This window comes from Rhizopus delemar, genomic scaffold (assembly GCF_000149305.1).
Source record: "Rhizopus delemar RA 99-880 supercont3.8 genomic scaffold, whole genome shotgun sequence".
Lineage (NCBI taxonomy): Eukaryota > Fungi > Mucoromycota > Mucoromycetes > Mucorales > Rhizopodaceae > Rhizopus > Rhizopus delemar.
This window is the reverse complement of record NW_027137834.1, coordinates 1,818,638-1,840,841: the sequence shown is the minus strand read 5'-3', so window position 1 is coordinate 1,840,841 and position 22,204 is coordinate 1,818,638. Positions and strand designations below refer to the sequence as shown.

Below are 22,204 nucleotides of genomic sequence, written 5' to 3'. Positions count from 1 at the left end.
TTTTGATGAGAATAAATATATGACAACAAAATTTATTTTCTTTGTTTAGATTATATCTATAAAAAAATGTCTAATAATAAACGTGTACGCCTTTCTTTCTCAAAAATTGAGCTTTTGGATCAAAATGCTACTGGCCAGATTAATCAAGCAGAATTAGGTGAATGTGCTATGAAGAAATTCAATTTAGATCAACCACTTGCCCAACAGACTATATCAAACATTCTCAAAAATGCTGAAATGTTATATAGTAATAATAATGTTGTCAATAATGACAAAAGCCTAAAAACAACACGCTATCCTCAATTTGATGAAGTAGTAAAATTTGTTGCAGGCATGAACAATAGCGATCTGCCAGTCAATCGAGACTCAATCCTTCGATATGTAAGACATATTGCTTGAGTGAAGTATAGAACCCTTGAAAATGAAATTTCAGTTTCTTCTGGATGGCTCACCAAACTTTTTAAGCGAATTGGAGTAAAATGCAGGCCAATGCATAGTGAAAGTGCCTTGGTAGACATCACTTCTGAAAATATTCAGAACGAATTGAGAAAGATAAAAGAACTTCTTGGGCCGTATGATCCTGTAGATATCATGAACTTTGATGAAACAGGTCTATATTACCAGCAACCACCAAGAAGAATCATATATTCCTCCGAGTCGCCTGATGGCCTAAAAAAAGTAAACCCCGTCTGACAGTTGGATTGCTCTGTAATTCGGATGGGACTTACAAAGGGCAACCAATTGTTATCGAACAACACAAGAGCCCCAAATGTTTTAAAGCAAGAGCTAATTTGTTATCCATGACTGCAATTGGAAAAAAACATGAGATTGAATACCATTATTCTACTAATGCTTGGATGACAACTGGAATTTTCAAAATTAGATGTTGCCTTTGGAAGACAGAATCGAAAAATTGTTCTTCTTTTGGATAATGCGTCCGTTCATAAAACAAGAATTCTGCTCAACAATAATAAATTTATATTTCTCCTAGCAAACACGACTAACAAGCTACAGGCTCTTGATGCAGGTAATCTATTATTTGTTGATAAAATGCTATATAAGCTGTCTTTTTGTTTTATAGTTTTCTCATTAATATTTTGTATACACAGGAATTATTGACAACTTTAAGGCATACTTCCGAGCCCAGAAGTACGATTGTGCTTTGTGTCTGTATATTAGTAAAAAGTTGGATAATCCGAATGTTTACAAAATGGATCAAGCTCAGGCTGCGTTTTTTCTAGCTAATGCATGGCTTAAAGTAAAACCAGAAATAATAAATGGAATGCTCCCAGATCTTCCCAGGAACTTTGACAACAAAGTTACTGATGTTAGCCAGTTGAATCTTGAAGCAGATGAAAGCGAGATGATAGTATGTTATACAACAAGTGCTACTAATAATGAAGAAACGGCAGAAGGCAACATAGATGCAGAAGAAAATGATAATACAGAGCAAGATGAGCAGCGTGTCGATATAGTAGAGTGTAAAAAAAACGGTTGAAAGAAGCCTATGAAACTATTCTCATGTACGAAGCTCGTTTGGACGATCTTGATCGTAAATTACATCGACGAATTCGGATGAGATTGGCTGATTCTTGTGCTGAATTAAATAAGTCAAAAGAGCAAACAGATCTTCGATCTTATTTTACAAAGTAAATAATTTGTTGTAAGAGTACTCCAAAAAACTATCACTTATAAAAATTTTTCTATTTAGTGGTAAAAAATATTTGGTTTGCACCCTTAAATACAATAGTGGTGTAGTGGTATTTATGCTGGGGACCTATGCCGTTCTTTAGAAATACACCCATAAATAGAACATACCCTTAAATCAGACACCCTTAAATAGAGCAGCTATTGTAATTGGCTAGGTCCTCACCGCCTACAAGCAGAGCGCCCCTTCACACCCCTTCAACTTGTAAAGGTTACAAAGGTAGAAGCTTTTATTAACGAACTCGAACTTACTAAAACTTTTAACTTGTTATACTTTGTACAGAGCTAATAAAGTATATTGAGCAAACCTAAAATGCTTCGTTTACAAAATTTGTTGAAAACAACGTGGTCAACTTGGCCAATTAGTCATTCCAGGAATCGATAAATACAAGTCCTGCTCTTAATGGCTTCTGGTTTGAAAAATACAGACAAGTGTACATGGAAGTGAATGGAAATGCAAAAGAGTAAGATAAATGACTTTTGATCCTGTGAGTCTTACTGATCTCGCCTTTTATTGGTTAGTTTAAGAAAACCCAAGAGTTTCAACCTGCTTATATGGAACGGTATCCTTGCAAGAGTAAAATCGACGCGTAAGTATAACATTATTTAATATGTGGAAGTTGACTCACATTTATTGTTATAACCATTCATGCTTTGTAGCGAAAGGTGGTGGATAGGTGTAGTGAAGCAGCTTTAGATGTAATTGCAGTCGTAGCAGAATCTTCAACAGCACAGGTCACTCAGTCACTGAATCACAGGAACCTACCAAACAATGATGATTTAGCTAAAAGTAGGAATAATGAAGAAGCTAGCAAAGAAGAAAGTTCAGATACTGTGACTCTATCGAAACTGCATATACAGCTGATAACGGAGTTCAAAATAGCGATTTAAATAATTATGCTGTAAAGAAAGTATGACCTTTTTTTTTACATGGTTCTTCCACCTAATATTGCTAAGCCACCTGACCAAGGTAGGCCTCCTAACCACTCGGCTCGATCGACGACTCCCACCTCAAATTCCCAATGTAAACCAACTGTGCTCTATTCTAAAGTGCATCAACGGCCCACTATTACACGAGAAAGTCTTCTTCATCCTCCTTCATCTGCAACATTTCAACCTCCATCTAACACAGTTGATTTGCATACAACTGTCCCAAATACTGCCCAACCAGTAATAATAGAAACCACATACTGGGGAGTCTCTCAATCTCCTGGAAGCATTTTCTTTGACGTTACATCTTGTCGTGAATCAGATCGTGATCTTTATAAATTAGCTTTTCACCAATTGAAAGAATATGTGGGTCTGGTAGTTCATAAGTCAGGCCCTAACCGCTATCTAGAAGTAAATTTTGATATTGAGGAATTTCGTATTTTAGCCTGTAATGATGGACTAAGATTTGACAATGGTTTGGTTGTCATTCGTCCTGCTGTTGCATATCGTCCTGGATCCATTATTAAACGAGTTACACTTCAACGTCTCCCTTGGTTGAGACCAAAGCGATTATTGGAAGGATTGCGGAGCACTCTTGGGAATTATGGTAGTGTTCGCGATGTCGGTATTGTAACTGACTCAGACACTGGCGCCTTCCTTGGTTCTGGGTATGCTGTGCTCGACTGTTCCCCTAGCCCGAACCAAACGGACCCTTTTTTGGAATTAACTCACGCCATCGAATGAGTTGATCCTGCAAGCAGCGAAGATCTGCCTTCTGTTTTTATCCATACCTACTGGAAAGATATGCCCACTTATTGTAAGTACTGCCATGAACTCGGACACAGCGCGGTCCAATGTAAAGAGGCACCCAGTAATAAGCGTACGTGCTTTTATTGTTTTAAACCTGGTCATATCCGAGCTCAATGTCCTGATAAATTTGTTTTGGGAAAACATAGAAAAGCTAATCCTAGTTCTTCTACTCTACCTGGAGTCACGCCCCCAATCGCCGAGCCTAATACTGACATCACAATCTCTACAACAATGGCTTCTAGTTCTCTTTCTGTGGAGGTGTCCTCTAATGTCTTAAATGTTAATGATGATGATGAGTGCTCGGATCCTTTCAGTGCTCCTATTGGCCTTTTGAAGGACCCATCTGCAGACCTCATACATACAACTGATCAGAGAAGTTTTGAATCCAGTAACCGTTCTATCTATGCATCTCCGGTCAAGGAGACAGAGGATTCCGGATCCTCCACATCGGGAGAAAATATGATTTTGACAGACCTTACACAGCTTACTGAATTACTTGCAGAGTTGGATATCACGCATGAACTTATGGACACCTGCTCTGATGAAGACGCGCCTAATCCTTCTTTGATTATTAAAGATACAAGGAGTTTCTCTGCACCCATTGATCGTCAGATTTTACCCGGTACACTGCTTAGGAAGTCAACAAAGGAACGGAAACCCGTAAACAAAATGAATCTTTAGTTATAATATGAATAGTTATAACAATCGCAAGGCTTATATATTACTTTCCTTGAATGGTAATAGCCTTTTCAAGGTTAGTAATCCAACTTCACGAAAACATTTAATACGGTACATTCGCTCGCACTCTCCTACTTTTGTCGCTCTCCAAGAAATTGATAATAGTAGCAGTAACAATAATCACCTAAATTTATTACAACAGTTTTGTAGTCATCAGTCCTTATGGACACGATACTGTGGTCTCCTCTGTTTTGATTCGTAACACACGTTAACTCGTATTCTCCTTTCCGAGGATGTGCGTTGCATTTTAGCAAAAGTTTCTCATATCAATGGACAGATAGCTCTTTTTCACATTCTGGTTGTCTATGCTCCGATCTCTTCGCCACATGATAGACAAGAATTTTTTGATACCTTGCTGACCTTTCAGCAACTCTCGCCCTATGATCCGGGTTCATGCGTCGATCGAATGATTATTGCCGGTGATTTTAATTATACGCTCAAATCTCAGGCCTTATCAAGCCGTTCATCTGTACCTTCTAGAGGGTTACATTTCCTCCAATATCATTTTAAAAATGTGATGATGGACCTAGGTTCGTTAGACACACCCACTTTTCGATTGGATTCAAGCACTCAATCTATTATAGACTATATCTATGTCTCTCTTGACCTTTCCATCAACTTTGTTGAAACGGACGTTGAGTTTATCAATTCCACTTGGACGGATCATGCTTTACTTCAGATGACTCTCAAAACCGACTTTCAATTCAACACAGGTCCCGGTATTTGGCGAGCAAATCCTATCTATGCGGATATCAAGGAATATTGCCAGCAGCTGGCAAATATGCTTACAGCCCTATATAACCAAGAAATTGAAAATTCATCTTTAACTCCACAAGACCTTTGGGACCTAGTAAAGTGTCGGGTCCAAATTTTCACTAGGCAATTTGGAAGAAAACGTGTAGACTGGCGTAAACAGCAAATTGCAGCTTTACAAAAAAAAAAGCGACAACGTTTACTTAGAGGTCCCTTGCCTACTTCACTTTTAGCAATCCATCTGCCTCGAGTTGAACAGCAAATTCAAACACTACAACAAGAGGTATCATCTATTGCAGTTTTAAGGGCTGAACGGACTTGGCGGAAAAGAGGAGAGACGGATGCCAGATATCTGAAGAAATCAGCAGCCCAACGAACAGTTCAACGCTCAATCCCACCTCTACGAGATCCTGTAACTCAAAACATTTGCTCCACATAGGACCAGATGTTGGAAATTACTGAACAATTTTATATGGATCTATACTCAGTAGATCCTATCTGTCCCTCAGCATTCGACGACATGGCGTCACATATACCTAGACCCTGTTGTCTGTCTACCGAAGATTCTAAATTGATCTCCTCTCCTTTCGTCAAGAACGACATTCTGGAACAAGTCAAACGAACGCCTAAAGTTAGTAGCCCTGGAACTGACGGCTTGTCATATGTTTTCTTGAACCTAATCTTCAAACATCCTAAATATTCAGATTTGGTCTTACGAGTGTATAATGATGCTCTTTCTCATAGTCTCTTTCCCAAATCTTGGCTTGAAGCGTGTATTTGTCTGCTTCCAAAAAAAAGGGGGTCTTACTTTGCTCAAAAACTGGAGACCTATCACCTTAATAAATTGTGATGCCAAGATATTCACCCGCATGCTCAACGTTCGGCTCAGTTTAGTTGCCTCGTCACTCATTTCTCCCTGACAGAGTGGTTTCATGATAGTATGTCCTTTTTGAAATTACAAGCGTTATCTAGTCATAAGATGCACTAACATTTTTCGTTTAGCTTTTAGGAACCTTCAATGAAAACGACAAGACCACCATTCGACAGAAATTGACAAAAGGTGGTAGCATTGAACAAAGAATTACAAACCATATAATCGAACTTCTATGTCAAGACCATCTTACACCCATTGAACAAGAAACATTAAAGTGAAGTAGAAAAAAGGAAGGAAAGGTGGGGTTAAGATTTTAACTTATCATCATTTATTTCACATAGATCACTACTATCTTTTCTTCTTCCTTCCTTTTCTTTCTTTCTTTCTTTCTTTCTTTCTTTCTTTCTTTTTGGCCCAATAGTAACGACATAGACAGTTTCTTACGCCAGATATTAGAGGAAAAGATTAGACTTATTGACAAGAAGGAGCGAAATTCGGATTGCTTTAGAATTCTATGCATTTTGTATACCATGTAGAGTGAAAAGAGTAATGGTCTTATCTAGTTTCTAATCTCTTTTTTTAATAGTCAAAACTTTGATATACCCATTGATGATAATGCTTCGGAAATGACATACTATCGGCGCTTTGCCGTACTCCCAGACTATGTTTTTGGAGGTTCCGATATCAACATGACAGAGTAAGTATATCATAAGTCAACATAAACCTTTTCTCACTTTGCCAATTTCATTGTTTATTTAGTGGCGAAGTGGTAGCGGAAGCAACACGAATGGCAATGAGACAGAACGATTACGACACATCAAACTTATTTGGACGTAAAATTGATTTGTTGAAGATAAAAGATACAACAGCTGAACTGACATCAAATGAGTGGAAAAGTAACAGGACCAAGCATCTTCAATTGAAACAACAAAGCAAGAACCTTCGATCAAATTGTGCTATTTTAAATAAGCTTTATATTGAAAGTGGAACAATAATCAATAAGCTTCATTGATATATAACAAAAAAAGAGACACATACCTTTTATGAATTTATTTGTTATAATTATTAAAGACACTAATTTTTTTAAAAAAAAATTAACAATTTCTAGTTTTGTCTTGTATATCAATAAGGGAAAATGTGATCAAAGCTAAATATTGGAGGAAATAAACAAAGACCTAAAAGCACCACATCTGTTTCTGTTTTCTAAGGAAAACTATCCTCCATTGTCGCGTTTCTGGTTTTGAGAAGTACGAGCTACTCTCTAGAATTGTACTTTTTAGACTGTGGCTATGATTGCAATGTAGATGAACATCCTTTTTGTAGGACCATTTCTTTTATGTCGAAATGCATTTGAATACCATTAACCAACAACTTAAAAAAACAGCATATTCATGCTTTGTGCTTTGGTTAGGAGAATGAATACAGGAAAACAATGATGATATTGACAGCACGCGAGAATGGATTACAAAGCTAAATATGCGCGAAAACCGTTGCCCAGCTTTACTTCAAAGATTATTTGTTAGCACCATGTCATTTCCTAACATACTAGGAATAATTATACGAATAAATTACCTGGAGTGGGTCATCTGTATACCAGAACTAGCTCACAGACTAAAAGGTATATTGTTTTTAACACAAGTACTGATTAAAGTACCAAAGCATATTCAACGTTCTACATTAATCCCTTGGATTAATCATACGCAATCTATCCCCTTCTTTACTTGGTAATGTTCCTACAAAAACAACACGGATAAAAGCGAATTCAGAATTAATAAAATACATTCTTATTTAATTTCACATTAAACAAAGCAGAAGGCAAGTCGATAGGCACTTTTTTATACTTTAGAGCCAATATAAACATCATTATGATTTTTTTCTTTCTTCTTCATGCTAATATTCGTGTTTACTTGAAAGAAACTGTCTGATGATTCAATTAGATGTTGTTATTTTAATTTCATGTACATGTTGAATATTGGAATAATACAGGTTATCACTAAAAGCACTATCTTTAAGCTTAATATCAAATATATCTCATTGAATACACTTTGATGCCCTTCATTATACATGTCTGCTTGCATCTCTCTCTTTTTCTTTGAAAAATGTACTTATAAAACTACGCAACTATTAATTATAATAAAAGACTCTTGACGGTTTATACTCTATTAAATAAAGTAACAAATTGAAGATGTCGTTGCATATGGTCTTTTATAGATTGCATAACCATCATTTATTTTTTTTATCGAAATAGTATTTCTGTTTGCTTCTTATCATATACATGATGTTACAATTTTCTGGTTCACCACACAAGACATAAACCATAGATGTTGCTTAGCAGCTATTTGTATGGAATTTTAAAATAGGCCAAGAAACGGTTTTCCTCCTTATAGGAATACACATACACTCATATCAGAAGCAGATTTTCAAAAGGTCTTTAAATCAGAAAAATCAGTTGCTGGATAATGGAATATGAAATTGAGCATTGTTTTAATTGTTAAACAATTGTCTCTCCCTTATTGATCTCAGCGACTTTCTGCTAATTAATAAATTCATCATTTCCTTTTCTTATGCTTACTTTCAATGTACATTCTACTAATAGAATACACGTGTCATTTCTACATGATCATGATTGCATTCAGTATTTATATTCTTATTGTTTCAGACAAGCACAATTCAAATAACTGCAGAATTTTCATAATTATATTGATGTAAAAACACGTTAGATCTAGGCCTGCTGGTGTAGTATAGAGACAAAATGGGTTGATTAAAAGTATCTTTTATTTAAACATTTTTAATCTTTAATAGCTGACACTACTATTTCTACATTCATCCCTTTTATAGCAAGAGACGTAACGCCAATGCTTGTCCAGAGAGGAGCTCTTTCACCAATATACTGTCTGAACAAAGCGGAGAATTTAGCGAGGATACGTTCAGAAGTTTCAGCAAAGTTGGTATGATATGAAGTAACACTGTAAACATCTTTCCAGGAAGCACCTACAGTACTCAATACATGCTCAACGTTTTTAAAAGCTTGTTCAATTTCTTCTTCTAATGATTTGTATTGAAATGAATATCCATTTGTCAAATCACCCCAACCGCCTTGACCTGAAATATCAATTCTGTTTCCATTCTTCAAAACCTGATGGTAATTAACATCTTCCAAGATCTTCTTGTAGCTATCAGGAGAAGTAATAACTGGAGCCATTTCTGCTTTTTTGCGTGTGGTTTTTTTCTTTCAAGTTAAAAAACAAGGCTTTCTTTTATAGTTGTTTTTAAGGTCAGAAGCTTTGTCTTTTTATGTGTCGCCAAAAGCCTTGGCTAGCGTATAAATTTAATGAATCAACCAACACTTTTGATAAAATGATAACTTTTAGATGCAAATTTAACCAAGATAGCTTACTCTCATATACTATTAAGCAAGGAATATCTTTTAATACATACTCGATTTCTTACCCAAAAAGAATCCTCACTTTGAATGAATAACTATAGTAAGATCAAACCTTTTGATTATTAATAAGTTGATTATTAATCAAGGTTTCTATCGCTAATTAAATAACTACGAATATAACTAACATAATTAGAAAATAACGACTAAAGACTTCTGAGAAAAATCAAAAGCTTGGAAAAACGTCAATGCGATTTCAGAGTTAAATCACCGACAGCCTCGTTGTACATAAACAGAGCCTATTTTTTCCTATCTTTTACATAGTTTTAAGTCTTATTATACAAACTATTTATAATTATGTGAAGCTTAAACATTTTTATAAGAAAATGATAAGTTATTAGTTTTAAGCTGTTAATGCAGTCCTTTTTCCCCTTGCATAAAGCATACTCCGATGTAATGCCGATCAAGATTGTCAGACACATTTTTAATCTACGTAGTTTTCTTGTGCAATGATATGTATCCAGATACCAGGAATAAACAACATAAATACTTTGAAATCATACGATGCTTAGCAATAACCGTCTTAGGTTGCATTTCATCAATTAAAAAGCAAATGTTAGAAAATTGCGTAAGATTTAGAAATAAAAAATATTTTTATTAAATATCAAAACTTAGCCAAAAGATGAATACCATATATTCTGTATACTTTTCTATGATATAAAACTATACCAGTATCGAAAAACTTTTGATTTCATATACAGATATAAATAACGGATTGTTACGTTTATTAAGACTTTGAAAAATCATCGCAGTATGCTTCTTTAATAGTGTGAAAAAGAACTAAAATACACACTTGTAAGTAGCATTAACACTAGATGATTTAATAAGCTTGTGCATAAGCCCATGGGGTTTTTTTCTTGTTTCAGTTCTGGAGATTAAACAATATGCTGGGTTTTAATGTAATGCCCCTTTGTCCGATAAGTTTCCATTTATGAATAAATTATTACGCGTCCCTGTGAATCCTTTATAGAAAGAAAGTTAATAGACAGAATAGTTAGCTAATTTAGGTTATTCTAATTCTATAAAAAGCACATATTCTGAGGTTTACATAAAATTTTCTTCGATCCTTTTTATGGTCCTACTGATCAAAAATAGATCTTAAAGCATAAACCTCTATTATTCACACGTTATGCTCTTTTATTTTGATTTCCAAAGATAGATCCAGAAAATATTTAAATTGTCTATTAGTTGACAATCAACGCAAAAAATACACTTTTTTTTTTCTTTTACAAATGAAGATTGAGAGAAGGAAAGTAATACATATTGCGCATTCTACGAACTATCTAACCATCTTCAATGGAAAATTAAGGATCACAAATTAACATATTGCCAGCAATTACTGGGAACCATTGCTTTTAGTCGTATTAAAATCAATAGAAGGAAAACAGTACTTCGTTTTGACTCGTTGCCACCTTATTATCACAACGTCTTCACAGATACAGGTAAACACATGAAACCCTCTGCTAAATCAAAAAATCTTTAAACAACCAAAATAGCGGTGAAAGGATTTAAATAATTTGTGAATTGAAAATGTTTGGCGAGTACCTCTTAAAACCATATGGGTTCCAGAATACAGCAAGGAGGTTCTCTAAGCTATATTACAAGACATAGAGTATGTATTCTTTAAATTAGCCATTAGAATCAAAGCCTACTTGAATCATTAATTTACTATGAAAATGCACAAAGAAATTGAGCTTCCCCTTCTCAGCCGATACACACCAATAAGACACTTAGCTCCTCTGGCTATATATTTTTCTTATAGACTTACCAAATGAATACTAAAATATATTCTTGTCTTGGATGAATTCCAGTACTTTTCTTTTTTGAAGTTCCTTGCTCAATTCGTCGATCAATACTGTTACCTCAACCTCCAATATGTCACTAAACTTATTCACAGCACCAAGACTCAAAATAATAGCAGCTATAGACTGCAACTAAGATGAAGAAAGTTAAAAAACCATTGATATAACATCTTACAATCTGTTTTCCTATTTTTTTTTCTGTTGACCATCATTTTGGAAAAAAAAAAAAAGCTTCCCTTTAGATAACAAAAAAGCACTTTTGGTTTATTGATCTTTAAATGGCATAATCTATTTTCTTCTTACCTATTGTATTTAAAATAAATATTGATAGAGAGAAATAGTAAGGCCTTGAGGAGGCACTACTGTTTGCTTTAACAAACATACCACCAGTCATGACCCATATTTGACTTCTCATGCGAACCTTGAACATAAAATTCATTTCATGGTTTGGCTTGAAGGAGCTTTTTATCAAAGATAAACACATTAAATATACTTTGAAGGAAAAGATATTTCTTGGGACCACTCTTTTCTTCTGAATCTTTCAAAGACAAATGAAGAAAAAGAAGAAAGAAAGCGCTAACAGGTACTAAAACAAATGTGTTTTCTTTGGTTCTATTAATATTGCTGTTACTGAGATCATCTTTTTATATATAAAAGAGCTTATACAGGAAACTCCGGAGACAATTGCTAAAGTATTTATATCATTTTAAAAATTTGGCAAAACCAAGCGAGGGTTTGAATGATTGCCTAAGCAAAGAAGTAGTTTTAAGCAACAAATTACATTTATCCTTATTCATAACATACTGTTAGAGCAATTCTTGCTCGATACAACCTTATTTAGAGTAAGGATATATCAGCATAAGGAATACTGATATTGTGCTTTCCTATTCATCCAAAGATTCTAACTAGATAATTCTTTGTACTTTTTCATTTGTAGCTGATATCAGGGATTTTATTATATCAAGAGAATCACAATGTCATCATTTATTTGAATTAAAAAAAAGCTTTCTACGGGATAATAACGATTAAAATAATCCGAGAATATTGAGCGACCAAAGCATTGAATTATATCAATATTGGGCGAAGCATCTTTAAGGACATTTTTATATTGTAAGCTGATATGATGAGGATACATAAGCCACTAATCTATCATTTACATATACTTTTTTCTCTATATAAGCAAATGAATTTGAAGAATAATGAAAAGCATAATATATCCCATTCATTAAATGCTTGTTCTAATACAGGCTAGAACTTTGGTAACTCTTAAATTATATATTTGTATTTGACACTCAAAAACATACACAATTCAGTTAAATGCAGCCATCAACAAAACGCAAGTTCCATGAAAATTAAAAAAAATACATATTTTATTTGCAACAAGCACTAGTTCAACTATTGGGATCTTTTTAGAGTAAAATACATTCAATTGGGACGAGCTGAGAACGACAGTCAAATCACTTTAGTAACTGGTCGGTTGACATTGGGTATTTCAGAATAAAAGATATTCGCCAAGTTTCCGAGTTTCTTATTCAAATTTATAATGTCCATAATCTTCATTTCTTCATCTTCATTGTCAAACGATTCAAGCATACTCGTCAAACTTGATTTCATTTGTCCATCGTGTCGCTTTTACAGTAATGATAAAACTTTACTTCTTCAGGGATGATTGATCAGCTCAACATATTCGAGCAATTTGATAACATAACTGTAATGTGACCTTGATACTCGACACTTGGTTTTCGGGACCTTAGTCGGCCAGAATAAAAATGGTGTGAGGTTGGCATCAGTGACCATCCGTAAGTGTCATGGAAGATTTACAGAGAATGTGTGTTTATACGAAATTGAATCGAGTTTTGACTCGCTGCAACTGATGGAGTACGTCATATGGATTGATCATTCTAACTTCTTTGTTCTTTGCTAGCAAATTTGCTTTTTAATGGATGTTGCGTTCAGAAAAAAAGCTGGTATTTTGGCATTGTTGTGATCAAGATCAAAATTAACAAGAGTGTCATCCACACTTGAAACTGTAATAATATCAACCTGTAATGAAGGCAGTGCGAGAATATTCCAACTACAAGCTTCTTCCTATCTTGATCTGTCCTTAGCGTAATCTAAATATCTGGATACTTGCTTTCCGAAGGTGGTAACGATCAAAAAGCTCACATGCCCTCAGTTTCCGTCTGCACTTTTACCTTTTGAAAAAAAAAGCCTTGTTGCTCCCTTCTCTCCTTTTAACAACAAACCAAGTAGAAAAATTAACAGACTTAATATCAATTACAGTCATCGTGAGTAAGCCTCCTACTATGAAAATGTAGTTCATCTTCAGTTTGACCATGAAACTTCATTTTTGTTTTGACAACCAAGCGTAGTCAAAAAACATGCTAATTGATTTCTTTATGAAACTTATAGCGGGTTAAAAAAGATGCCGCTGGTAGTAATCTTCCGGTAAAGGATATAATGATTGATTACAACCAAATCGAAGTATCCGCTTTTCACAAAGTATTTGGTGAATCAATCAGTATATTATCGTGTCATTGGCATATGAAGAGAGCATAGAAAAAATACATAAAATCAAGTATCAAAGTTGTTAATTCAAAGTATGTGCTTTACCAAAACTATTTTAAATGCTATGATTATGTTGTTAGTTTTGATTCTTTTAAGGCTGAATTCCGGGAAAGAGCTCTTTGTTTCTTTCAGTTGTTGCTATGAACAAACCAGAGTTATGGATTCATTCTTGGAGAAAAGATACACCATTATTATAAATGGCTATACTGAGTCATATCATAACCAGTTAAAGTCGCATTACTTTGGTCGCAGTAGAAGTACTCATGTATATAGAATAGTTTATATTATTTTACAAGTTGTATTATTGAATATCAACAGGATGATGTATGTATTCGATTTAGTGTAAAAAAGAATACTTTATCAAGAGAAGGAAGGGCAGATATATTGATGATGGTAAATCAATTATATAGTCACTGAAAATGTAGATAATGTAAGTTGTTTGATTTTTTATGTGGCATTTAAGTATTCCTTTGAAGTAATCTTTTAGATATGCATCATTTCTCAATTATAATTATCAGAATAACTATCTTTCTGATTATTCACGCCCTGATAAAGTTAAACTAAACAAGCATATATTTTGTTTCAAGTGTAAACAGATCTGTTATATTGCTAGAAAATTTCTCTGACAGTCTCAATGAATGAGGGATAGAAATCAACTGGAATATATACGATCATGCCATCTCACCCAACTTGATCCAAGTACACAAAATTAAATAAATATTTTGCGGTGGAAAAACTGTACGCAGCAAGTCTTTTGAAACAATCATGAAAATAAAGTGTTCATTGGACGATTGCCTTTTTAGTGCATGCGTCCAATAAGAAATAAGGGGAGGGGAAAGAAAAGTGAAGCATGATGCGTTGAGTTTATTTCTATTTTTTCTCTCTCTCTCTTTTTTTTTTTCTTCTTTTCTTATATTAAAACTATGAGCTCTTTTTGGTGGGGCCAAAGCGCATTTGACGAATTAGTTGAAAAAGCTACTTCTGAACTACTACCAGCAGGTCAAGTTGACTTGGCACTTCACTTGGAAATAAGTGACCAAATTAGAAGTAAAAAGATTACTCCTAAAGAAGCCATTCGTTCATTCAAACAAAGACTATCTCATAAAAACCCAAATGTCATTTTGGCTACTTTATCGGTAAAAAAAAAAAAAAAAAAACACCAAGCACACAAAAAGATAATTTCTTATTATTTTTTATAGCTAGTAGATACTTGTGTAAAAAATAGTGGAAGTGGATTCGTAAAAGAAGTGGCTACACGAGATTTTATGGAAGAAATAACGCATATTTTAAAGGTAAGAAAAGAAACAAGTAAAATAGTCACCTATTAAAAAGCATAACGTTTAGACGGGAAGTAACCAGGACGTGAAGAATAAAGTACTTTACTTGGTTCAAGTTTGGGGTATCGCAGCTAAATATAATCCTTCATTGACTTACATCACTGGAACATACAATCTTTTGCAAGCCGAGGGTTACTCTTTTCCTCCTGTTACAGAGAAAATTGACTCTATTTTATTAGAAACTGCAATAGTAAAGCTCATCATTTTCCTTACTAAACTTTATCTAACTGCATTTTGCTTAGGCACCAGAATGGACTGATTCTGATGTTTGTGAGCGCTGCAGAACACCTTTTACTTTAACAAATAGAAAGGTAAATTAAGTGAAATTATAAGGGAATAAGCGCTAATAAACAATGAAAACAATAGCATCATTGCAGGAACTGCGGTGGCACGTTTTGTCAGCAATGTTCATCTAAAAATGTTCCTTTACCTCATCTGGGTATTAACGATACGGTACGCGTATGTGATGGTTGCTATATTAAAGTGAAGTTAGCTAAGGTAGCTGATAAAGATACTATCTCCCAATTATTGGGTAATGCCGTCTCTACCTCAACTTCTTCTTCCTTAATTCCAACCTATGCACCTTCCACAAGTCAAAAGACAGCAGATACGGCCAAGGACGAGGATCAGTTTGAATTAGATTTAAAAAAGGCAATTGAAATATCCTTGAAGGAAACCCAGCAAAAGTCTGTTGGTTACACTCCTGCTGCGGTAAAACCAAAAGAAAAAGAACAACCTCAAGAAGAAGATCAAGAGGATGCGGACCTTGCAGCAGCCATCGCAGCTTCACTTGAGGATATGAAAGTATCAACTTTGCCAACACCGATTAAGACTCAAGATAAGAATGAGCTGTCATTGACAGACATGGAGAATATTCAATTGTTTTCAACTTTAATGCAGCGTATTCGATCTGCTGGAGGGGATATCTCCGGTGACCAGCAGGTTAACCAACTTTACACTCAAATTGGCTCTCTTCAGCCTAAATTAGTACACACTTTGAATGAAACTTGCAGAAAGCATGGTAAGGAAATGAGATAGCAAACGTAAAAGGCTTTTTTTTAAAAAAAAAAGTTCTTATATAGAAACATTTGTTCAGTTACATCATAAATTAAATGAAGCTGTTAAGGCTTATGATCGCTTATTGCAACAAAGACTATCAAGCACCAGTAGAAGTGGTAGTTATGATTATTCACAAAACTATCATCCTCCTGTCAATCAATATTATCCTCCACCAACGCCCTCTGTCACATCACAAACTGCTTATGTTTCCCCTATTAATAATGCTGCTCCTACTGCTATTACTAGCGCTATTGCTACTGCTCCTGTTACTACTCCTGTTACTACTCCTACCGCAAGCGCCATATATCCCGAGTTAAACTCAATATCTACTGCACGACCAGTGCAATATCCTACTGCCACTGCTACTACTCCAGCTGCAACCACTGCCATTCCACAGCCATCACACTATACTTCACCGCCTCCTAATTATCCCATGCAACCATACTATCCACCACCTACTCCTGCTCAAACAAAAATACAGTATCCTTCTATTCAGCAACCACATCAAACACAACCACAGCAATACAATAACCAAATAGAGCCTACTAGTTACTATAACCAACATGCTCAGCAACAGCAACAGCAGCAACATCAACAACAACAACAACAACATCAACAACAACAGCCAACAGTTGATGAAGCACCACTTATTGAGCTTTAAGCGTGAGAGTGTGAAAAGAGATTTATTATTGCTATTATTAAATAAATGCTACTTTTTATTATTAATCTGACTTTCTTCTCTTGCCTTTTGCCTCTGTTCTCTTTCTTTTTTTGACAGACAGCATGATTGAACTGGCGATCCAAACTGTACACCAGACAACCACACAAAAGGTACCTAAGGTCACCCACTGTCTATCCTGTACTCTACCAACCGGAACAAACAAGGTCAAGGAATCCTGCTGAGAAGTATGAAGGGGAATAAATCGTGGGTATGCTTCTGTCTTTGGTAGTAGTGGATGATCTAGAACGGGCCAGGGAGCTCTGCCACAGGTCCAGCCTGCATAAGGCGGTTGAATCGTCACGGATTGATAAATTTTATCGGATGCAGGTCGTTGGTATCGGTTGTGTATTGGTAATTCGACAACAGGTGACGAGCTGGTTTGTCGAAGAAAAACAAGACTTCCTTGCGGTTCTTTGACCTTTTCTAGTGGTAATTCGAGATCGTGTTCACCAAAGACTGTTGCTTTTCCAATGCTGGATTCCAGGTCTTGTAGTTGGTAAGGATCCACGAAAACACTCGCCGGTAATTCATACACAAGGTCAAGTTGACAGTCTTCACTGGGCCTTTCGTCTTCTTTGTCAAATTCAATATATGTAATTATTTTTGGGTGAAAACTATTTGCTGATGTCAAGTTGGAGCGGATTTTGACCATTTTATTATGAAGAAAAAAGAAAAAAGAGTGGAGAATGATTTGGCTTTATTCTCAAGAGTTGTGCCCCGACTTTTTTTTTTTTTTTTTGCTTGCTTGTTTTGTTTTTTATATAAATGTCTGCTGTACTTGGAACTGTTGCTAAATGGGCTATTCCCGTTGGTCTTGCTGTTGGTGGTGCACAAGCTGCCATGTATGATGGTATGTGACTTAGAGATCTCTCACCTGTCTAAAATAAAAACTCATAATCTACATGTTTTGCAGTCCAGGGTGGTTATAGAGCTGTCATTTTTGATCGTATTCAAGGTGTCAAGCCTGTTGCTGTTGGAGAAGGCACTCATTTCTTAGTACCATGGCTTCAACGTGCTGTCTTATTTGACGTTCGTACTCGACCTCGAAACATTTCTACCACCACTGGTTCCAAAGACATGCAAATGGTCTCTTTGACACTTCGTGTCTTGCACCGTCCTGAAATTAAAAATTTGTCATCAATCTATCAAAACTTGGGCCTTGATTACGATGAAAGAGTATTACCTTCCATTGGTAATGAAGTTTTGAAATCAATCGTTGCACAGTTTGATGCTTCTGAATTAATCACCCAACGTGAAGTGGTCTCTGCAAAAATTCGTGAGGAATTATATAAACGTGCAAGAGATTTCAACTTGGCTTTGGAAGACGTTTCTATTGTAAGATACAATTTGAATTTTTATATATAAAAGAAACTAAAAAACTGCTTATTTAGACACATATGACCTTTGGTAGAGAATTTACTAATGCAGTTGAACAAAAACAAATTGCTCAACAAGAAGCCGAACGTGCTAAATTCATTGTCGAACGTGCAGAACAGGAAAAGCAAGCGGCTATTATTCGTGCCGAAGGTGACTCAGAGGCTGCTGAAATGATTTCTACAGCATTAGCAAACGCCGGTGATGGATTCATTGCTTTCCGTAGAATTGAAGCTAGTAAAGAAATTGCTCAGACACTTTCTAAAGCCTCCAATGTCACCTATTTGCCTAGTAACGGCAATGGTAACAATGTGCTTCTTGGTGTTAAAGCATAAAAATCTGTGCAAAATAAATCCGAGAGACCAAAAAAAAAAATATTTATTTAATTTGAAAAAAGAAGGTTTCTCTTATGACAATGACATCTTTTTGTTTCATTTCATAATAAAGCAATTTTTATACAACTGTAAATGTCAAATATGTCATACTAAAAAAGTGAAATCCCCACATATACACGCATACACCTACAGTCGTTCTCAATTTAAATAGCTTTGTTAACTTCAATCTTTTTTTTTCTTCCTCTCTCCCTTATGTTTCAATTATTTATTTTATTAACTTCAATTGTCTGCATACAATCGCTTGGTGCACAAAAAACTGAACCAGTTGTTTGTGATTGTGGATTTATTGATGAGAACAATCAAGTATGGAGTAACGTTTGGTATGCTGATTATAGCAAGTACAAGTCTATAGCACACAACGATCAATATTACCAAATCATGGACTATACTCTTCATGCAAAAGGCAAGAATTCACTTGAACGAATCTTTTCTGCAAAGAATATAAAGTTAAGTGCACAAGGCATGTCACTGACAGTTAAAAAAAATACCGATAACAAGTATACTTCTGCTTCCATTGGTACAAGAAGGTTAAAAAAAACTATTTACTATTACATTCTTATTAAACACGACACCTTAGGTCTGATTTCTTGTATGGTACGTTTCGTGCACGCATAAAGACAAGTGAAATACCTGGTACAGTAGCTGCCTTCTATTATTATCGTAACGTGACAAGCGAAATCGATGTAGAGACATTGAGTCGATTGAGAAACCCTTGGCAAACATATTTTGCTATTCAACCACAAATTTATAATCAAGATGGATCTGCTTCTCCTCTGACACATACAAAGCATGATTTGACATTTGATCCAACACAGGTAAATCGGAATAGATTTCTATTCTAATTTCCTAATAAGTTATAGGAATATCATGAATATCGATTTGATTGGACACCAGGACTAGTCAAGTTTTTCGTTGACGGTCTTCATGCTGGCGACATGACAACAAATGTTCCTAATACTCCGGGCCGTATTATGATTAACCATTGGACTGATGGTAATCCTAACTTTAGTGGTGGTCCACCCGATAAAGATTCGGATATGATCATTTCGCACTTGAACATGTTCTTTAACTCTTCCGAATCATTGTCACCTCCTTCTTGTCAGCGAATGAAGACACCATGCAGTGTACAAGGTATGTCTTGAAATATTGTATTACATAATTATCTCTATTCATCTGATCTCCATATAGACATTATGAGTAACAATCTATTGCCTGGTATAGAAACATCTTTTGCTGACTCTTTAATATACAACCGATATAACTGTTTATCATGCCTTATCTCTTTTGTTTTGTTAATCCTACTTTTATAACAATAAACTCTTTTTATAAAAAATAAGAGAGGATACACAAGATGTTTTACAGATGATGACTGACATCATAAACTATAAAAATGTACATATTTGGGAGCTCACGTTTTCTTTTTATTTACTTTTTAAACCTAATTTATTTACAAAGATATGATCATTCAAAACACAAGTGAAAGTTCAATTGAAGAAGATAAAAACGATGTGTACATTTCTTTATCTCATCACAATACTGTTAAACAAAAGTTGAAAAATTACCTTTTTGGAAACATCTATGCTGAAGATGATCCAAGAACATTACCGAATTGGCGAAAGATAATCATCATTTTCATTGCTGCTTTGAGCTCCATCAGTGGATCGATGGGAAGCATGATTTACATGCCAGGTTTACCTGTTATCGCCAAGGATCTTCAAGCGTCGGACGCAGCCCTGAACGGGACAATCTCTGTTTACATTGTATTTTCTGGCATTGCAGTAACTCCTTTTTAAATCATTGACATAGAGAAACACTAAATTATTTTTAATAGCCACTTTTTTGGGCCAGTATGAGCGATGTTCATGGCCGAAAATCCATGTTTATCACCAGTACTTTGGTCAACATAGTTGCTTCTATCCTTTGCGGCTTTTCAAAAAATATTGCGATGCTCACTGTCTTCCGGTCTCTTCAGGCATGTGGTGCAAGCTCGGGTCAATCGCTTGGCGCAGGCGTGATTGCAGATATAATCCAGGTTTCTGAACGAGGGAAATCCTATGGTTTCTTCAGCATGGGTCCTCTCGTTGGGCCCGTAGTTGGCCCTACGATCGGCGGCTTTCTTTGTCAGTATCTCGGTTGGCAATCGTCTTTTTATTTTTTGGCTATCCTCAATGCTGTACTGATCCTATTGATGATTGCTTTTATGCCCGAAACGCTAAGGAAAAAAAAGATTGATTCGAAGGAATGCAAAATAACCAGTCAGGCACTCATGCCTCTCCTTTGCATGTTTTTCGATCCAAATGTTATGCTCATCACACTTTGCAACACAGTGATTTATACCTGTCTTTATTTTCTTGTAAATCTCTTCCCTCTTTGTATATTATACTCAACTAGAGAATCAATCTTACTTTTCTTTTAAACTAGAATCCAACAATTACAGAAACATTCGAAGATTTATACAAGTACAGTGCATCACAAGTTGGATTATGCTATCTTGTATTCGGTATCGGTCTCATGATTGGTTCTGTTCTCAGCGGTTACTTTACGGACTATGTTTATAAAGCGCTTGGAGTAAAAAGGAAAGTGTTCTATCCCGAGATGCGTCTGATGGCTTCACTGCCTGCATTTTTACTGATACCAGCAGGATACCTCATCTATGCCTGGACGACACAATATCATGTTCCTGTCTATGCTCCTCTAATTGGTCTGTTTGTGTATGCCATAGGTCAATCATGTGCATTCACATCTACCTCAGTCTATCTCGTTGATTCTCAACCCGATCGATCCGCTAGTGCTGTTGCCATCAATAATTGCGTTCGATCTGTTGTGACAGCTATTGGAACAATTTTTTCAAGCCAAAGTGTGAAAGCAGTAGGTACAGGTGTCCTGTTTAGTATCCTGGCAGGTATCAATATTGCCAACTTGGTGACAATCTTAATAATCTTGAACTATGGTAAAAAATGGAGGGAACGAATGGAAAAGAAGAAGGAAGTGATTGATGAAGAGGATCAGTAAAAAGATGGATTGGAAGAACTTATTTCTATTGAATAGAGGGAGAATATAATCTAGTGTAAAATACTCCATATCGGTTTTATTAATAATTTCGGGTAAGATATAATGTAATTCTTATACTTGTGTTTCTTTCTTTTGTTGTAAGCAATAGTCTGCAAACACTATGAATGTATTCTGAATACAACTACAGCAATAATAAATCGACTTTGTTGTATGTCGTATCCCGATGTACTTTAAACATGGTTCATATTCAATTACAAAGCCAGAGTAGTGAACACTTTACTCAGACTTATAACAATTTTTCAAAGTAGCAGACTCAATACTATCCATCAATTTTTTACGGATCTCTTGAGGATTCCATACTTCCTTGAAGAAACAACCATACTCCTCAACACCCTTGATACCAAATGTTTGACTTTGAGCACCCACACCAACAACCAAATAATCATAGGCAATAGTACTTGAAGAACTTTCACCCTTTACTTCAGAATTGTCTAATTGTCATCGTGTTAATTTAACTAAAAAGTCCGTTATCGCTTTGTCTTACCAACGATAGTGATTTCCTTCTTCTTTGCATTGATTTCAGTACATTCAGCTTCATAAACCTTGACTTCATTTGGTTTATGACGCGTGATGAAACGGATAGGTTCAACCAATGAACGGAAATCCAGTGTACCAACAGTAC

The 22,204-nt window shown here is 35.4% G+C and overlaps 11 protein-coding genes across 11 annotated transcripts; 8 read left to right on the top strand and 3 right to left on the bottom strand.

Moving 5' to 3' along the window:
• Positions 1-66: 66 nt before the first annotated feature.
• RO3G_10888 (uncharacterized protein) lies at positions 67-399 on the top strand (the record flags this gene model as incomplete). The annotated part of the gene is made up of 1 exon (XM_067665472.1): positions 67-399. The coding sequence occupies one exon, from the start codon at positions 67-69 to the stop codon at positions 397-399; it is 333 nt and encodes a 110-aa protein (XP_067521573.1).
• Positions 400-1,521: 1,122 nt separating this feature from the next.
• RO3G_10887 (uncharacterized protein) lies at positions 1,522-1,793 on the top strand (the record flags this gene model as incomplete). Its single annotated transcript, XM_067665471.1, has 2 exons — positions 1,522-1,649; positions 1,712-1,793. The coding sequence occupies 2 exons, from the start codon at positions 1,522-1,524 to the stop codon at positions 1,791-1,793; spliced, it is 210 nt and encodes a 69-aa protein (XP_067521572.1).
• Positions 1,794-2,637: 844 nt separating this feature from the next.
• On the top strand, positions 2,638-3,381 carry RO3G_10886 (uncharacterized protein; the record flags this gene model as incomplete). The annotated part of the gene is made up of 1 exon (XM_067665470.1): positions 2,638-3,381. The coding sequence occupies one exon, from the start codon at positions 2,638-2,640 to the stop codon at positions 3,379-3,381; it is 744 nt and encodes a 247-aa protein (XP_067521571.1).
• Positions 3,382-4,591: 1,210 nt separating this feature from the next.
• Positions 4,592-5,788, top strand: RO3G_10885 (uncharacterized protein; the record flags this gene model as incomplete). The annotated part of the gene is made up of 2 exons (XM_067665469.1): positions 4,592-5,221; positions 5,378-5,788. The coding sequence occupies 2 exons, from the start codon at positions 4,592-4,594 to the stop codon at positions 5,786-5,788; spliced, it is 1,041 nt and encodes a 346-aa protein (XP_067521570.1).
• A 2,812-nt stretch (positions 5,789-8,600) lies between these two features.
• On the bottom strand, positions 8,601-9,014 carry RO3G_10884 (uncharacterized protein; the record flags this gene model as incomplete). Its single annotated transcript, XM_067665468.1, has 1 exon — positions 8,601-9,014. The coding sequence occupies one exon, from the start codon at positions 9,012-9,014 to the stop codon at positions 8,601-8,603; it is 414 nt and encodes a 137-aa protein (XP_067521569.1).
• Positions 9,015-14,547: 5,533 nt separating this feature from the next.
• RO3G_10883 (uncharacterized protein) lies at positions 14,548-16,681 on the top strand (the record flags this gene model as incomplete). The annotated part of the gene is made up of 6 exons (XM_067665467.1): positions 14,548-14,760; positions 14,824-14,916; positions 14,969-15,151; positions 15,204-15,272; positions 15,328-15,982; positions 16,044-16,681. 6 exons carry the CDS (start codon positions 14,548-14,550, stop codon positions 16,679-16,681), a joined length of 1,851 nt encoding a protein of 616 aa, XP_067521568.1.
• A 61-nt stretch (positions 16,682-16,742) lies between these two features.
• On the bottom strand, positions 16,743-17,393 carry RO3G_10882 (uncharacterized protein; the record flags this gene model as incomplete). The annotated part of the gene is made up of 1 exon (XM_067665466.1): positions 16,743-17,393. The coding sequence occupies one exon, from the start codon at positions 17,391-17,393 to the stop codon at positions 16,743-16,745; it is 651 nt and encodes a 216-aa protein (XP_067521567.1).
• Positions 17,394-17,581: 188 nt separating this feature from the next.
• RO3G_10881 (prohibitin-1) lies at positions 17,582-18,450 on the top strand (the record flags this gene model as incomplete). Its single annotated transcript, XM_067665465.1, has 3 exons — positions 17,582-17,591; positions 17,655-18,076; positions 18,133-18,450. 3 exons carry the CDS (start codon positions 17,582-17,584, stop codon positions 18,448-18,450), a joined length of 750 nt encoding a protein of 249 aa, XP_067521566.1.
• Positions 18,451-18,888: 438 nt separating this feature from the next.
• RO3G_10880 (uncharacterized protein) lies at positions 18,889-19,652 on the top strand (the record flags this gene model as incomplete). Its single annotated transcript, XM_067665464.1, has 3 exons — positions 18,889-19,037; positions 19,088-19,325; positions 19,371-19,652. The coding sequence occupies 3 exons, from the start codon at positions 18,889-18,891 to the stop codon at positions 19,650-19,652; spliced, it is 669 nt and encodes a 222-aa protein (XP_067521565.1).
• Positions 19,653-19,967: 315 nt separating this feature from the next.
• Positions 19,968-21,522, top strand: RO3G_10879 (uncharacterized protein; the record flags this gene model as incomplete). The annotated part of the gene is made up of 3 exons (XM_067665463.1): positions 19,968-20,288; positions 20,342-20,863; positions 20,932-21,522. 3 exons carry the CDS (start codon positions 19,968-19,970, stop codon positions 21,520-21,522), a joined length of 1,434 nt encoding a protein of 477 aa, XP_067521564.1.
• Positions 21,523-21,798: 276 nt separating this feature from the next.
• RO3G_10878 (uncharacterized protein) lies at positions 21,799-22,135 on the bottom strand (the record flags this gene model as incomplete). The annotated part of the gene is made up of 2 exons (XM_067665462.1): positions 21,799-21,996; positions 22,067-22,135. 2 exons carry the CDS (start codon positions 22,133-22,135, stop codon positions 21,799-21,801), a joined length of 267 nt encoding a protein of 88 aa, XP_067521563.1.
• Positions 22,136-22,204: the final 69 nt, after the last annotated feature.